The 18,519-nt window shown below is 37.1% G+C and overlaps 1 protein-coding gene and 1 long non-coding RNA gene across 8 annotated transcripts in view; both read right to left on the minus strand.

Annotated features, from left to right (window-relative positions):
• Positions 1–2,864: 2,864 nt before the first annotated feature.
• Positions 2,865–15,464, minus strand: LOC118767986. Its single transcript, XR_005003907.1, has 3 exons — positions 13,091–15,464; positions 4,008–4,012; positions 2,865–2,907 (listed from the first exon to the last, which is right to left on the minus strand). It is a non-coding gene; the product is annotated as an uncharacterized LOC118767986 (long non-coding RNA).
• Positions 15,465–15,527: 63 nt separating this feature from the next.
• Positions 15,528–18,519, minus strand: part of LOC115224732 (endothelin-converting enzyme homolog) — a 154,199-nt gene continuing 151,207 nt past the window's right edge. For all 7 annotated transcript variants that reach the window (XM_036513564.1, XM_036513561.1, XM_029795605.2 and 4 more), the window contains 2 exons: positions 17,352–17,428; positions 15,528–15,947 (listed from right to left, as the gene is read on the minus strand). In XM_036513564.1, coding sequence (XP_036369457.1) covers positions 15,848–15,947; positions 17,352–17,428 — 177 coding nt within the window. In that variant the 3' untranslated portion in view covers positions 15,528–15,847. The remainder of the gene's footprint in view (positions 15,948–17,351; positions 17,429–18,519) is intronic.

Here is an 18,519-nt window from a genome sequence, read left to right on the forward strand (position 1 = left end):
ATTTGATGAATAGGGGTGGTGATGTGGTTATGGCAGTTGTGTTGAAATAGTGGAAAAGGTGGTTCTGTTGATTCTTTAACAATCTCTTCCATTAATTTTTCCATGCATGATCTCAACTTTTCCTTCCCACTATATCTGAACTCTCTTCATTTCTCTCTTTTTCATCCTTCTTTCCACTCTTGCCAGCATCTTCACACATCCTGTCATTTTTCCATCTATATGATCATGCAACTAAATGGGGTCTGAATTTGCAGTAGACAAAATCTTAATCTGTATTGCAATTAAACTTGATATTACTTAGGTGTATAAGACTTCTTGAGGGTGTCTTTAACATACCAAAATGTAATCTAACAGTTGCCAATGCATGGAATGAAGATGCATCCAGGTTGTGCTCAAACTATCTTTTTGCTAAAAGAGAATGCTCATTGTTATTAGTTTCCAACAACATGTTTATCATATGCTCCTTCTAGACTTCCTTTGGAATCATGGCCTATTCTAGCGTTGAAGTCCTAAGGATGGTAAGTTCTATGAGGTTGTGAAAATCAATATAACACTTTTCTTCATCTGCAGAATTTGCTTGAAGAATAGGGTCGTGCACACTGAAGAATGTTGTATGCTGCTTGACTGGAATAGGGAAGTGCATGGAGATGATGCAGTTAGTGAGCTGTAGGCAGGTTTTCAAGCCTTAAGGCAGTGGAATTTCTGATCATAAAGCCAAGTCATTAGAGGGGATAGTTGGTGTCCTTCTCTTGAAGCCATTGTAATCATGTTCACTCCTGCTCTGAATTAATGCACTTCTAGATGGGTCAAGAGACAACCTTTTGTTCATATTTTCTGTTTTGGTAAGTTTCTATTCCTAACATTGACCACTTTACAGAGTGTACTGGGTGGATTTTATTGTGGTAACAGCAGTATTGAAGTTGGCTTGTACCCCACAAGATAAAAGAGACCTCTCTTCTCTATGAGGCCTATTTGTTTAGGGCTAGGAGACCAACAAAAGAGGGCAACTGTTAAGGGGATCACCTGGGTACAGCTACTACCTACTTCCAGTCAACCTTCTAAGCATTGAGAAAAAGTATTTCCCATGTAACCTTAATGTTAATTGTCTCTGTGCACCTGAAGTCTACATTTTGTTAGTCTGCTGTGATGCCACTATGCCACTTATTTCTGCCTTATTAGTTTACACTAAGTACACTATATGGAATTTCTACCTACTCCTTTCCTGCATATTGAATATAGTCATTTCCTTGTTTGTGAATGGACAGAAGATGAAGAAAGATTTTCATTCTTCTATTGACTGAATCAAGCATGGCTATGAATGTTTCACACATCCCATTTATTTTAGGGTTTGTGTAGCATTGTTCTATCATGATGTCTTTGAAAACAATTGAGACCTAGTGAGGTGAGTCACTGTTTCTTATGGGAATATAGCAAAGCTGCACCAAGAAAATTTATTTGAGAGTTTCAACTAAAGTCTCTTACTTGATAACTGTCTCTATTAACAGACAATCCTGTTAATGGTTCAATGAATGAGTTTATTTGTAGCTATTCAACCTATATCATACCTTAGTGTTCTTAGAGCACATTACATTGCTTATACACCATCTAAAAAAAAAAGAGAAGACAAAATTGTCAATGTGGAATATATTTAATATGAGGTCTGTTAAATCACAGTTGACTTGGGGCTTAGCAACAACTGTCCCTGATCTTTATTGTGCAAACTTGACAACTGTTTTAGCTTGAAGATTAGATTTGACTGATTGGTAAAGAATTGGTCACCAACACACTTTGACCTCTTGCTCACAGCAATACTGTCTTCTCATTCAGCCTTTCCAACAATGGCTACATTAGCCTCTGCTCTTCTAGCAAGGCTGATACATACCATGTCTACACCAGCCCATCACACACATTAGTCTCTCTTCATCCATACTATAATCTCACCCTTGCTATGCCCAATCATTTTGTCACAGAGGCTTCATCAACTCTGGAATTTCCTGTAGTAATTCACATAATTCACTTAAATCAATTTTCCCAGCAGTCTGGCAGTAGAACCTGTCATCATGGCCTCAACTTCTTCCTCCTCACTACGCTACTAAACAAAAACATTATAGCTGGCTAACAAGCCATTCATTCACCTATTAATACATCATTCAGTCAACCTATCCACTCATCCAACTGTCTGTCTGTCTGTCTATCTGTCTCTGTCTATATATATATATATATATATATATATATATATATATCATCATCATTTAACTTGTGTTCCATGCTAGCATGGCTTGGACATATATATATATATATATATATACTTTATATATTCTAGATTCTAGCAAAAACTGTCCGACGAACGGCAACGGGAAACTCAGAGTAACAGGTTTTGTTGAATTTTCTGCTGCTTTGAATAAAGCATATTACTCTACCACTGGTATTTGAGTACTCTTTTTTCCATCTTGTTTCACATTTATGTGTTTACTCTGGTATATATATATATATATATATATATATATATATATATATATATATATATATATGGCGCATGGCTCAGTGGTTAGAGCGTCGAGCTTACGATCGTGAGGTTGTGAGCTCGAATCCCAGTCCGGGCTGCGTGTTGTGTTCTTGAGCAAAGCACTTTATTTCACGTTGCTCCAGTTCACTCAGCTGTAGAAATGAGTTGCGACGTCACAGGTGTCAAGCTGTATCGACCTTTGTCTTTCCCTTGGATAACACTGGTGGCATGGAGAGGGGAGGCTGGTATGCATGGGCGACTGCTGGTCTTCCATAAACAACCTTGTCCGGACTTGTGTCTAGGAGGGTAACTTTCTAGGTGCAATCCCATGGTCATTCATGACCGAAGGGGGTCTTTAATATATATATATATATATATATATATATATATATATATATATACTCTTTACTCTTTTACTTGTTCAGTCATTTGACTGTGGCCATGCTGAAGCACTGCCTTTATAGTCGAGCAAATCAACCCCAGAGCTTATTCTTTGTAAGCCTAGAACTTATTCTATCAGTCTCTTTTGCCGAACCGCTAAGTTACGGGGACGTAGACACACCAGCATTGGTTGGTAAGCAAGCTACTTACCACACAGCCACTCCTGTGCCTGTATATATATATATATATGTATATATATATATATATGTATATATATATATATATGTATATATGTATATTTTTAAAATTTTTCCTGATTCATAGGATTATGCTCAAGGTGGCTTCGTCATTCATACGTGCCATCCTTGCTACATTCACCCATCTTTCTTTGAAACATTTGCTAGACAAAACTTGCCTCTCTACTTTCACTTTCCTTTTCAAATGATATTTGAAGAAGTTGATGAGAGATTGACCAGAGAGGAAAGTGTTTGTCTCTAATCCTTTCAGACGCGTCCACCAGATACATTCTTTTGCCATAGCCACAAGTATAATGCAAATAGTTCTTCCTTTCCGTTAGAAGGAAGGAGGCGTGATGATATTGATGATAGACTCGGCTGATAAACTGACTCATCCCACACATGACAGCAGTCATTCGACATAAGCCCACAGGTCGAAAACTGTTGGACACTGCACGAGTGCGTGCAGAATGGTTTCATCGCTCTGACCGCATCTTGGGCAGATTGGCCCTGTGTTTCTCAAGCCGTGTCTGTAGAGCTTATCCCGAATGAGTAGCGCTTCTCCGTAGTACTGCCAGGCCAGGGATCTCTGGAAGTTGTCCATAGCTCCTGGCCCGAAAGTTGTTCTGAACAGGCAGGTCAGGTATTCCTTGTCGACGCCCAGGTTCAACCCGAGCTCGTCGTTGTACCTCCCCTCTACTAATCCCGTATAGAATGCTTTGGTTGTGTTGAAGTCACTCAAGGTCAACCCGGGACGGCATAGTTGCTTGAGAGCAACGCGACACTCGCGGTGCCATTCGGCCTTCCTTGGCCTCTTTTTGACCCACGACTGCAGTTCGGTCATGGAGACGAGTTGCGGAAAAGCATGCCTCACAAATGGCGACCACACCTGTTCACCATCGTCTACGTAGAGCCGGAGATGTCACAGTTTCAGCGCATGTCTGCGCATCATCAACCAGGGCATGCCCAGTCCTCCTTTTAATAGGTGTTGACAGCAAATGGATCGCCTGACCGTCGGGACGCATCCTTTCCACAAGAAGCGGAAGAGAATGCGTTCTAGTTTGGTGATGGTAGGGTTGGGACAAGGCATGACGGTCAGGCGGTAGTAGATGACGGACGCGATCTACATGTTCACCACCTCCACCCGACCTTTTAGGGACAGTTTCCTCTTGGCCCATTGCCGAGCAAGAGTGACCACCCTACTTGTTATCTCGTTCCAGTTCTTCTCCATTTGGAGGTCCGGATCAAACCAGACCCCGAGCAACTCGACCAGACTGTCGGTCCAGCATCCCATGACAGAGGCACTGGTGGACGGCATGGGCTTGCTTCTCCAGGTGCCGAGCTGCAAGCCCACTGACTTCCCGGTTGATTTTCGCTCCTGTCACTGCTTCATAGTCTTGCTGACCAGCTTGATGTGCTCATGGCTAGACATATGACGGTGACACCATCTGCATATGCAGACACGCTCGTCCCGCAACCCAATTCTCATGGGATGCCCCTTAGAGTAGCCATCTTCCGCAGTAATGGCTCAACAGTCAATACATATAAAAGCAACGAGAAGGAGCATCCCTGACGGACCGAATATGCAATATTGTAAGGTCTCGATTGATGTCCATTTATGCAAATTACCAAACGGATACCTCTGTAGAAAGCAGCTGTCCAGCCACCGAAGACAGGACCGAAACCAGCTGCTCTGAGGACAGCCTCCAAGTATCAATGGTCTGAAACTCTGCCATTAAAATTTTGTTGAAATGGTGACATGCTTCAAAATCTCAGGAATTATTTACTTCCATACCTACTACAAATGTGCCAAAACTCAAGTTCCTGTGGCTTATAGTTTTGAATTTAGCCAGGTCAGAAAACACTGTAAAATCGATCTTTTGTTATATGTGACAAAACAGGTTTTACATAAATGTTTAAAATATTGCCAAAAAAAAACAGTCACTGATATTTATTGATGCTGATTGACTTTGAGTGGTGTGAAGTGGTGGAGGTAGAATGCTGACAGCTAAATCCACCCGGGTCTTTTACAGATATTACAAAACTGAGTAGTTAATGGATTAAGCGACATTGTCAGAAGTGGTAGGTTCAAGTCTGCCTTGATGGATTCTGTGTTTTTGTTACAGAACATTGTATTTTATGTTGTTTCAGCTTTACTATTTGGTGAGGAAATGTTGCCTTTGATAGACTGGTGCTCTATCCAGAATCAGTTTTATCTTTCATCACTATGTTTTTATTACAAGACATTGTATTCTATACAGTTTCAATTCTTCTCTTTGGTGAGGGTATGTTCCCTCTGATAGACTGGTGCTCTATTGAAGGTGAGATTTCTCTGTCTTTGTGACAGAACACTGTATTCTATGTTACTTCAGTTCATTTAGTTTTGGGGGAGGAATGACATAGCTACCATTAGTACCTGTGATAGACTGGTGCTTTAATCAAGAAATATTTCTTTCAACTATTTCAATGAAATAGCAACAGCATAGGATATATTTGTTTATACTTATTCCCTAGAATAGGTATAAACAAATATATTCTATGCCTTGTGTTTGTTTCCTTGACCCCTGCAGAGATGAAAGTAGAAGTGGACTGAACTACCACTTCCAACAAAACACACATTCAAATCTGTTTGAGATTTGATATCAGAATACATATGATTAGAACTAAATGTCACAAGACATGTTAATCAATCTTGTGTCATCTAAATTAATACCTTTAAATATTCCCCAATGTTTGATTTTGTTGATAGTTGTCATTGCTGAACCCCAGGTCGAGCATTATTTAGCTAATTATGCGTGTCTTTATTCATTTATCAGTGCTTTTCCTTGCTTAAAACAATAGTGTGATTCCCAAGAGCTTTTTCTAGCACATTGCATGGCCATGTATATCAGTGCTTTTTAAATTTTATAGGGTTACTGAGGACAAGGGAGAAAGCAGTGGGGCATAGGATGCAATTGATACATCTTTTAATTGTCATCATCATCATCCTCTAATGCCTATCTTCTATGCTGGCATGGGTTGGACAATTTGACAAGCTGACAAACCCAAGGGCAGCACCAAATTCTATTATCTGCATTGGCATGGTTTCTACAGCTTGATGTCCTTCCCTATACCAGCCACTTAACAATGTACTGGGCACTTTTTACATGGCAACAACACTGGGGAGATCACCAAGTAACTTGTAACTCAAAGATCCCTTAACTGAGAGGGGGGGGGTATTGAGAAAGGTGACTTTATGCCAGTTGATGAGAGGTTAGAGAAAGATAGAAGGGCAGAAACAAGTGTCTTGCTGCAAAAGAGATACATTTTGTTACCCCAGTCAGAGAGAGGAGAGAGTAAGTGATGGTGGCGATATGCCAGGGAATACCCTCAAGACACAAATAGGTGACTGTAAATGAAGTGGCAAAGGATTGGGCAGTGTGCATGAGCAGAGAATGCAGTAAGTGGTGAAACCAGATTATATATAGAAAGAAAGGATGGCAGTGGGGGAAGACAAGAGAGATAGATCACAGAATGGTGTTGAGTTGTAGAAGTGGGAGGATAGACAAGCATAATACATGAAGAAAAGATGTAGTTTGATTCATTTTCAAAAATATTTTTCATTTTATTTTAAAATCATTTGGTAATATTAGTATTTGAAATGTTTTGACATTCTATATTGTATTGATGAAGTGACTTAAGTGTATGTAGTCTTTTAATAATAATCACCGTTTTTTATGGTGTAGTTTTGTTAGTAAAAGAAAAGAGTTTCATAGCTAAGAATATTTGAGAAGCGGAGATGTAAGTACTCCCTAATTGGCATCAGGTAGAAGGAATTAGTAGTTGATACTACCAAGTCTTACAGTAGCATTCACATGATGCAGTGCCACAGTAATAATCTTTGTTAACCCCACCTTTACTTTTAACATGTGTCAATTTTTATTCAGTTTGCTAAATACACAGTTAAATCCTCCACAGAAATTACAGCTTGCTATTTTGAAGAATGAAGGCATTGGCTAATATAATGCATGATACTGTCTGTTAGTGAAAAGACAAGTTGGTCATAACTGGAATTCTTTTGGTCATGGATCTACTAGAGTTGAGTTGATTGACTTCTGACTAAACAACAGAAATATGTGTGGCCTTTTTGCCATTGCAATAATAATTACTATGAATACTGTGAAGATAAGCTCTTCTTTTGATGAACTAGTTGAATTATGTGTTATAACCCTCTTCATTCTTAGTGCAAGTCCCACTGAAGCTGGCTTTGCCTTCCATAGTCAATAACAAAACTAACAGTCAAGTACTGGGATTGATATAATTACCTCTACTCATCCCCATATTTGAAACTTTGTATCTGAGTAAGAAATGGTTATTATTATCCGAAAGTGCAGGTATGGCTGTATGGTTAAGAAATTCACTTCATAATTATGTCATTAGGAGGTACAATTTCACTCCATTGGATGCTGCTGCCAAGTGACCACTAATTTGTTAATGAAATTTGGTTGATAGAAACCAGAAGCTTCTTGTTGTATATATATATATATATGCATGACTAGGTGTATATTTCCTTTGTCTAAACAAAGCCTTGCTATTCATTCAAATGGTGTCATCTGCTTACAGTCCACAATTACAATATGTCTGCTTTTTGACATATCTTGACGTGTGCACACTGATAGTGAAATATCATTCATACAAACTATATTGTTTGTTTTCAGTCCTTGGCATAAACATGTTCAGGCTGTTCATTGTTCAATAGATTGGGGAAATTAGTACCTTGCTTGGAAACAGATGAGGGTTAGCATTGGAAAGGGCATCTAGCTGTAGAAAACTCTGCCTCAATGAAATCTTGTCTGACCCATGCAAGCATTGAAAAAGTGAACGTTAAAACAATGATGAAGATGATGATGAAATGTAATCCTCACTGTTATCTACATACATTTACAGGTTTCTAAATTGTATTTACCAACTTTGAAACTGCTTTACTCATATGAGAGCGAACTCATTAACTTGACTGGCCTAATGAACCTTGGATTCATTTATCATTAATTCTTACTTGACATCTGCTTTCTTACTCTGTATATGTCTGTACCATCTAGATATCTCTCTCATCCATCATCACCATTATCATCACTATCATCGTCATTACCTCTGGGTACCTATCTAAAGATAAGTATTAATAATCTTCTTGATTTTTATATTGTTTACTTATGTTGGTGTGACCCCCTCTCACCTGCAACTCTGATGCCAAGCCATACTTTATCATAAACATCTGATCTGTGTGTAGATGTGTGTGTGTAAAGAAATAGTAAAGCTTTCTTTGAATTGGTTTACTTTAAACTAAAAAAAACAAGTACTCTTCAGATATTTCAGAATTTACCATCTGATTTCCTTCTCCCCATGCTTCACAGACAGACACACTTTTTATGAATTCATTCTACCAACATTATGTCAATGTTATGTTTGTTTGAAATGGAATTAAAGTAAAAAAAAATTAATATACATGTTGTTTAATTAAAATATTCAGTTCCTAACCACATGTTTTCAGGTTCAGTCTTCTCTAGACCCAGGCCTACCACATCCTTGTGAGTGGATCTGGTGGATTTGAAAGAAGTTCTTTGTGTGTGTGTGTAGGATGATTGTAAATGAACATCATCATACAGTGTTGTTCATTTCCAACCTTCTGTGAAAATGTCTGACCATGGAGAAAATATTACTATTTGAAAATAGCTGAGGGTTGACAACAAGAAAGGATCCAACTGTAAAAAGTCTGCCTCTATGAATTCCATCTGACCTGTGCAAGCATGGAAAAGTGGACTTTAAAATAATAATAATATTTATTGATAGAAGTAATGTCTTTTTTGTTAAAAGAAAAAATATCATTAATTTGACAGATTTTGTTTAGTATGAAATGAAATATATATATATTGCATGTTTGTTGCTGAATCCCTGATCTAACAAGTCTATGTGCAAAGATATTCTATATATCACTAACCTGTCTTTTATTCAGACAATGTGTATTCAGGTCTACCATATCTAATGTGTCTGTCCTTGTTATTACTGTTTAACCTCAATCTATTACTGATAGAACAGATCTATGAACAAAGATGTTCCAGATATGACTACATTGTCTTTTATTCAGACAATTTATCCACAACCACTGCTTGACTGGCCCTCATGCCAGTGGCACGTAAAAGCACCCACTACACTCTCGGAGTGGTTAGTGTTAGGAACGGCATCCAGCTGTAGAAACTCTGCCAGATCAGATTGGAACCTGGTGCAGCCATCTGGTTCACCAGTCCTCAGTCAAATCGTCCAACCCATGCTAGCATGGAAAGCAGACGTTAAATGATGATGATGATGACCTACACAGTTCACAACACATCATCACAGTTTGACCAGGGGCTACACAGTATCAGAGGATGTTACAGAGTTTGGAGCAGTTGTGCTAGTATTCATGTACTTTCATGGGAATTTGTTTTTACATGTATGTTTGTGGACAGATCTCATACATCTATGTACAAATTTACAGATTTGTACATTCACACACACACTGTTATAGATTTGTATAAACACACACACAAACTGTACATTGAAAGTATTTATTAGAAGTTATAAATGGATAAAAGACAAATTGCCAACATGTAATATAGAAACTCCACCACACACAATCTCAGTTAAGAATTAATCTCTCCTCCTCTCCCAGTAAACTGTCTACTGCGGATCTATTTCTATTATTCATGATGCCATAAACAGAAAAAATGTCAAGTTTCCTTTATATCCTTTATATTTTGTATAGGATTGTTAATTTTTCATCTTCGGATTCTTCACATTGGATGTTTTCTATATAATGTATTTTGGCAAGTCTTTATATTGCTTTTGGAGATTTGCTCCAGTCAAAGATCTATCATCAGCCCTCTTTCCTTCTCCACTTCTCAATATCTCTATCCTTTCACATTCACTTTTTATTTTTTTCTTTATGTATGTGCTATCTTTTCTCTGTCTTGCTATTCAGTTTGCCTAAGATATTGGTCTCCACCTCCATTACATTCCTACAAATACATTCTCTCCCTCCCTCTCTTTGTTTATCTGTGTGTGTGTGTCTCTCTCTCTCTCTACTCATCATTTCCATCATCCAAGCAAGACTGACAGTATCAAGAAATGAATTGGACTGTAGTAAATAAATCATGTTTGATTATTAGTATCATTAAAATGGTGTGTTGGTAGAATCATTAGTGTCAGAAAAAATGTTTTGTAGTATTTATTCTGAATCTTTACTTTCTGAAGTCAAATTCTGCTGAGGTCACCTTTGTCTTTCATCCCTCTGAGGTTGAAAAAAGTAAAGAACTAGGATTAATATTGTACAGAGCTACTTTTTGGTAAAATTGCTGGAACATCCAAATGCCTTGCAGCATTCAATTATAGCCCTTTTTATCTGTAGTTCAAATTCCACCAAAATCAAATTTGCCTTTCATCTCACTCTGGGCTCAATAAAATAAAGGACCAGTAAAGTATTGAAGGTTGATATTACCACTTGTTCCTCTCTCTCACCCAAATTTCTCATCATGTAACTATGTGAGAAATTATTATTATTATAGCAGCAGCTGATTTATAGAATCATTAGAACAGACAAAATGCTTAGTAGCAATTTGGCTGTCTTTATGTTCTGAGTTGAAATTCTTCCAAGGTTGACTTTGCCGTTCATCCTTTCAAATTAAGTTGCTGTCAAGCACTGGGGTTCAATGTAATTGATTAACCCTCTCCCACTAAATTTTAGGCCTTCTGTCTGTAGTAGAAAGAATTATTTTTACTCTTACTGGTTTTAGTCATTGGACTTCAAATCATCAACTTTCAAAGATTTTAGTCAATATTAATGACAGCAGTACTTTATCAGTCTTTGTTTACTGTTTATTGGATTAACCACACTAATTCATCAGCTGTATCCTTCACTAACACACACACACAGCAATACATCTAATACCAACTACTGCAGCCTTCTTTTCTTATATATCATATTTTTTTTAATTGCTGTGAACTTTTTTCTCCACTTTCATTCTGAACATGCAACTTCTTTCCTTTTGCTTTGGCTTGTCAACTTTCTTTCTCACTTTAGTTCACCCACCCACGAAAAAAAAAACAAAAACATCAATATCTCACCTTTCTGCTATTCCTTTCATTTGCATGAGGACTACCATTAGAGCATCTGATCTTATATTCCATTTTCTTCCAGTGTTACATTTATGCACTGCCTTGTTTCGTTTTGTAATATTTTAGTTATAAAAAAAGGCAAGTTGGCAGAATTATTAGCATGCTGGGCAAAATGCTTAGCAGCATTTCATCTGTTTCTATGTTCTGAATTCCACTGAGGTCAACTGCTTTTGAGCACTGGGGTCAGTGGAATCAACTTAACCCCTCCCCCGAACTTGCCTTGAACCAAAATTTGTAAAGTAATATTTTAGTTGTAAAAGACTAAACTTTTTCTTTTTTTTCTGTCCTTGTCATTCAGGTTTAAACATGTTTTTCTTGTGTCCTTTGTGTTTCTTCTGTGTCAGATGCTAAGAGATATAACTTTCCATATCTTTTATGTGTCATCTCTAAAATATAAATCCATAACGGCTGAATTTGATGGCTGTTGATGCTCTTCAAGTCAGGGATGTTATCTTAAAGTATCAAAACTGTAAAAAGTCCTAGATAAATAGCTAATGAAGGGTATTTTTCATTTATCCTATTTATCTTTACAGTTTCTCCTATAACAGTTTTCATTCACAAGGTTTTAACTCTTGCTATGGTAGGTAACACTTGCCCAAGGTGCTTTACATGACAATCAAATCCAGACTGTGGTTGTAAAAATCTACTGCTGTTCTCATTCTTCAACCCACCACCACCACCCCAAATAATACCTTGTTCTGGTTTTTGATGTACAACAATGTATGTATTAATTTGTTATATAATCTAGTAGTGTGTCTATATGCATGTGCATATGTCACTGCATTATAGATATTGTACACACAAATATAGAAATCTCTTCCCCACCTCTCTCTCTCTCATACAGACATTCTTAGTGTGTTTGGCCATTATTGGATAGAAGAAAACTGCAGCTGAAAATAAGCCAGAAATCAGAAATGGAATATTTTTAAAAATTCATTGAATATTGGAATAATTCACTAAGAATAAACTTTGGTTTTTTTCTTTTCGAAATATTTTATTGGAATTCAAAAGAAGCACAGAAATAATAATAGTAATACGAATTTATGCACACACACATGCATGCCAATACATATATCTATACTCTCTCTCTCTAACACACATACACACACATTTATGTCAATATACTTACATACAAATATATATATATATATGCCAATTCACATAGAAAGAAATACAAATTGAGTGTATATAATAGGCATAATTTTCACCATACATTCATAGAAACATAGACATTTGATTGATAAAACTATTGATTGAAAGGGGAACTTTTCACAGATACTGATGGTTTCTTGCTTTAAACAGTCATGAGCAAAACTGCAGATATAGATCCTATATTTCATCTCAATACATCTTTTGTGTGGTTTGATTTTGTATGGAAGGACATTGGCACAAAACTTTTTTCGCCTCAATACATTAGTTATTTACACTGACAGCTAAATATATATGTATACACACACACACAATTAAATCTTTGATTGTAGGAAACGTGGCAATTTTCATAAAAGTATATAGTGATTCTGTCTATGACAGGAGACGGGGTTATATGTCTTTCCCTAAAGGTTTCATGCAATCAACTTAAAGTCAACTTGCTGATTACTAAAATTCAATTACATGAACCTTTAGGTACTTAACATGTACAATCCTGTCTTCCCACATAGAATTATAAAGGGCTATAGTCTTACATAACTGTGTATTGAACACTTGTGTATGTTTGTACTAAATTAACAAAAACAATTTTGTGTGTATGTGTGTATATATACACACACATATTTCTTTGCACACATATGTGTACATATACACACAGAAATATAATTCTTTATTATTTAAATTAGTCAGCACCTCATCTGAAACCTATTGTGTTCTGCCTGACACTCAATCCCCTTTACACCCGATGAATGCAGTAAACTCTACCAGCAAGAACCCCAAGGTTTTAAATGGGGGTGCTGACTAATTTGAATAATAATTACTCACACTCTACCCACCAGTATTTAGTGCTCTTTGTCATGTATGTTATATATATATATATTAGTTATACACATTACATAGATATGTGTGTGATATGTATATGTACATACACATGTAATACATTCACAAGAGTGACTAAAGAGAAAGATTTCATTATGGGAGTCATGATCACTTGGTAAGTGATATTTGCATGGTTCCCAGGAGTTATAGGATTCATTCTCTTTCTTAAGCCAATACTAGTAAATGTCTTCTATAAAATTTATATGTAAAACATTTTAACTATAGAATAAACAGACAGCTGGATAGAGACCCATAAAACATTTGGACCAATTATGTGAGACTGTGTCTGTTCTGTGTGGCCCAACCCAGGGCACTAATTATGGAAAAGTGGATAAACTAACAATGTTTTCTTTGTTAACTTGCAAATCAGAGAAGAAAACCAAGGCCTATAAGCCTAAGTAATGATTATGACAAAATGTACATATGCACAATTTGACACATCAATATACATTGATGTATATCAATGTAAATGTGAACATATATATAACTATATTAACTAACATAGCATGGTTCTGTATATGGAAGTTGTGTATATATATATAATTATGGCTATAGGTGCAGGCCTGGCTGTGTGCTTTTGGGTTCAATCCCACTACATGGCACCTTCATCAAGTGTCATTTATTATTAACTCCATTTGACCAAAATCTTGCGAGTGGATATGGTATTCAGGAAGTGAAAGACTGTTGTAAATGTATATGTCTATGTCTCTCAGTGTTTGTTTATACTTGCAATTGCTTGTATTAAAGTGTGGTATAGTGTTGTTGACTGTGGTCAACAAATCACTCAAGCACTTTGTGCTTTCGAAGTTGTGTAGAATAAGTAATCCCTTACTTGAGAAATAGGTAAGAGTTAGTGTCAAGAAGGACATACAGCTGTAAAACAATATCACAACTTATTTGTCCAACCCATGCAAGCATGGAAAAATGGGTGCAAAATGAACAAACAAATATACATGTATCACACACTAATTTTTTGTACATTTTGTGGTACAGTCTTCAACTCAATGTTGAGAGTCTTTAGAGTTGGATATATGTTAATTATTTCAGATCATAAGAATTACATATCCCAACTCCACCCCCCCACAATACACACCAGTTGATAATCCATGCCAAATACATCACTACGACTTTTCCTTTCCAACCTGCTAAACATGTACAGTTGGTCAATGAAGGGTTGCAGATCATATGGAACCACAGTTCAGATATGTAATCTCTGTTTATCTCACACACACACACACACACATCAACATATATACACAAATTAAGAAATATTTGATGAGATACAGATATATTTCATTGGGAGTAACCTTAGGTTACTGTAACTCTCCTAGTTCAGATTGGTGTACCATACCTCTAGAGGTGGGTGTTAGTTATGGGCAGGGAATCTTACCAAACATTAAAATCCAGTCAAATTTTACCATCTCATTTTGCTTTTTCTTGTCCATTTCCATGTTTAACAGTACCAATGTAGCTGAATGTAAAATTTAGTTACTGGAACTGTGATATGACTGCTAACAACCAAGCATTTGGTCAGTTAATGCAGTTAGAGAGGGAATAAGAGGGGTCTAGATTGGAGATTGAAAGAACTACCAAAGCTTCCATCTGGGGACAGTTTACCAAACAGTTATTTTTCAAAGCAGCAAATGTAGTTAATCAACAGATAAATAAGAAATTTCTGTAACTTGACCAAAAAATGAAGCAGTTTGTCGATTTTTTTTTCATATTTCTCTCTATACATATATGTAACTATGGCAACAAATTACTAATAATTTCCTGTTTTACACCGATAAAACTATTTTTATAAAGAAAATCTGTGATTAAAAATTTAAAGAGAATATTAATGAAATATTTATAAATAAAGATTCCAAAACTTCCATTTCTTTGAAGGCATGTGACCACAGACGTGTTGGCGACTGTGTGAAAAGTAATAAGTTGACTACATTTGTCTGGCTATAATTCTTGAAGCAATGATTTTTGTTACAAAGGGAATAACCGAATGTGGATGGGTGACAGGGTTTGGGTTAATGATATGACAGAAGCAAACAAGGAGTGCATCTAAGTGATGAGGAAACGATCTGCATCAATGATTCAGAGAAGGTGGGAGATGGGGGGTGTATTAAATTTTTTTTGGTGGGAGATGGGGGGGGTGTATTAAATTTTTTTTGTGGGAGATGGGTGGGGGGTGTATTAAATTTTTTTTTAACAGCAAATAGTTTAACTTTGTGTTGTAAAAATGATATCGGTTAACAAACAAAAATAAACCAAAGGGGTCACCAAATATGTGCTGCTTAAGGAAGAAATATTGTAAGTATGGTCTAAATTGGACATTGACTTTTGTTTAGGTAGAGTGGTTAGAGCAGGATTCTACTGTAGCAACAGGAGGTACTTAGTGTGAAGTCTTCATTACTGAGTGGAGTAAAAAAAATGGGGATCTGATGATGCAAGAGATGAGGGGATTATATCCTAGCAATTACAGCAGCAGATTTTCTTGCAGGTTTGATTTATCTTTGTCTCACCAAACTTCACATTTCTCTTTTGGATTCATCCGACTATCAAGAGGACACTTGTATTGTTCAGCAAAATCCTTCGAGTTAGATAGAGTAGCAATCACTCTGCAAAACATAGCAGACAAACAACATTTACAGATCAATAAAATTTAAATGTGCATATAATTACAAGTGGGTGAATGAAAGTAGACCTTGTGTTCTCATCACTGTCATCATTTAAAGCTTGGTTTCTATGCTGACAAGGGTTGGTTGATAGGATCTGAGAAGTCCAAGAACTGTGTCATGCTCCAGTATCTATTTGGGCATGCTTTCAGTGGCTAGATACCCTTCCTAATGCCAACCACTTTACAAAGTGTACTGAATGCATTTTTGTGGCATCAGTTCTTGTAACCTTTTGGAAATGCTTGCATGCTACAACTTCTCATTTCTTTCCCTCGACAGGTGCATACTCGACAGAGTGTTAGTGCCTTGAGAGAAAGGTCGGACCTAAGAAGCATCAGATGTGGTGTGCAAGAGAGACGACTGCACTGGTATGGTCATGTGGTGAGAATGGATGTGGATAACTGTGTGAAAAAGTGCCACACCCTAGCAGTTGAGGGAACCTGTGGAAGAGGAAGACCTGGGATGAGGTGGTGAAGCATGACCTTTGAACATTGGGCCTCGCCAAGGCAATGACTAGTGACCGGGACCTCTGGAAATATGCTGTGCTGAGAAGACTCGGCAAGCACAAGTGAGACCATAACCTTGTGGCCTATGCCAGGGGTGTAACCAGTCCACTTATGCATGCCTTTCCTTCCTTGGACATGAAACTCTGCTTGTGAAGAACTGTTGAGGCAAGTGAAATCGAAATCAAATTCGATGACTGGCATCCGTGCTAGTGGAGCACTAAGAGTACCATACGAGTGAGATCATTGCCAGAGCAACAAGCTGGCTTCCGTGCCAATGGCACGTTAAAAACTCCATTTGAGTGTGTGAAAAAAACATTCGAGTGAGGTCGTTGCCAGTGCCGCTGGCATATAAAAAGCACTATTTGAGCGTGGCCATTGCCAGTACTGGCTGACTGGGCCTCATGCCAGTGGCACATAAAAGCACCCACTATACTCTCGGAGTGGTTGGCGTTAGGAAGGGCATCCAGCTGTAGAAACTCTGCTAGATCAGATTGGAGTCATGTGCAGCCATCTGGTTCGCCAGACCTCAGTCAAATCGTCCAACCAATGCTAGCATGGAAAGCAGACGTTAAACGATGATGATGATGATTTCACACTCCCTTAAATGGTATCTACATCTCCTTTGTAACTGAAGCTAGAGTTGCTGACCAAGATGCCTAATGTTTTAAGATAAGGATAATTAGGTCAACTTTGACAGTTATATTTGTAACATTCCCTAGGCATATTTAGAGAATTGTAACCCACATAAATGCTGTAGTTAAGATAAAAATGATTATGTTACAAGTATTATGATGAGATGTTCCTAGAGTTTTTCTACCATAGTCAGCGAAGGCAGACTTACCGATATTCATCTGGACTATGAGGGTCATTCAGAAGACGCATATGCAAGGTCTCCTTCGTAGTGCTGGAACACCAAACCTGGATGGAGAGAAAATATTGGAGAATGTCAGGAAGGTTTATATAGTGTGGTGGTGGTGGTGGTGGTAGTTGTATTATTGATGGCAATATAGTCATAATGTTGATGGTTGTAGTAATATAACCAGATGCCAGATTTACAAAAATAGCTGGTTAAGACATTGACATTTAACCTTATACATTTTAAAAACTGTAAATTTGATCTGTTTACATACATAGATACACTTACACCATACACTTAAATATTCTTACATACAAATTTACGCATACAAACTTATTTGCATACACAAACACTATTTTGTAACCTTGGTGTATGTAGATTTCTGCATTTTGATTTAGCCTCTGTTAAATATAGAATTAAAAATTTTAAATATTCTCTCTTGGGATTTTGTAAGACATTTTCTACACAGCTTCCCCATCTAGCATCAACCATTATCCCTCTGTGTGTCTATGTTGAGATTGAGTTGTTTTCTTTACCATTTTATTCACCACTAGTTATTTAATGTTGTATGGAGTACCATCTTGTATTTATCTGACTAGAGGAGATAAGCTTAATAAGATAGTCTAGTAATTCACTTGACATGTGAGAAACACCAGTCAAATCACTTTAAAATTTCAGCTTTAGAGAAACAGGAAAGAGACAGTATCTAATGTAGCCCTGGATACACTATATCTGATGGTCATGGCTGGAATACATTTAATCAAAGGTGTGTTGGATTAGGGCTTAAAAACAACAGAAAAGTAACTGGAAAAAGTAGAAAACACATCTGGACCAATGCATTGCTTCAAATGGAGAATACTTTGAAAGCTATAAAAGTATAAACATATAAAACTAAATGAATAAAATATTGCAAAATTCCGGTTTCTTTAGGGTACCCCCTCATATTGTAGTCTTAGAAACACTGTATCATTGTCATTTAAAGTCCCCTTTTCCTTGCTGGCAAGAATGGTAATGTGGATATTAAAATTATAATGATAATGGCATATATGTAAAGACCCACTTCAGCTGTAAATGACCAAGAAAGTTCCCCTCTGAGGCAGAAGTCCAGGCAAGGTTGTTTATAGAAGACCAGCAGTTACCCATGCATCATGCA

The sequence above is a fragment of the Octopus sinensis genome, linkage group LG26 (genome assembly GCF_006345805.1).
Source record: "Octopus sinensis linkage group LG26, ASM634580v1, whole genome shotgun sequence".
Taxonomy (NCBI): Eukaryota; Metazoa; Mollusca; class Cephalopoda; order Octopoda; family Octopodidae; genus Octopus; species Octopus sinensis.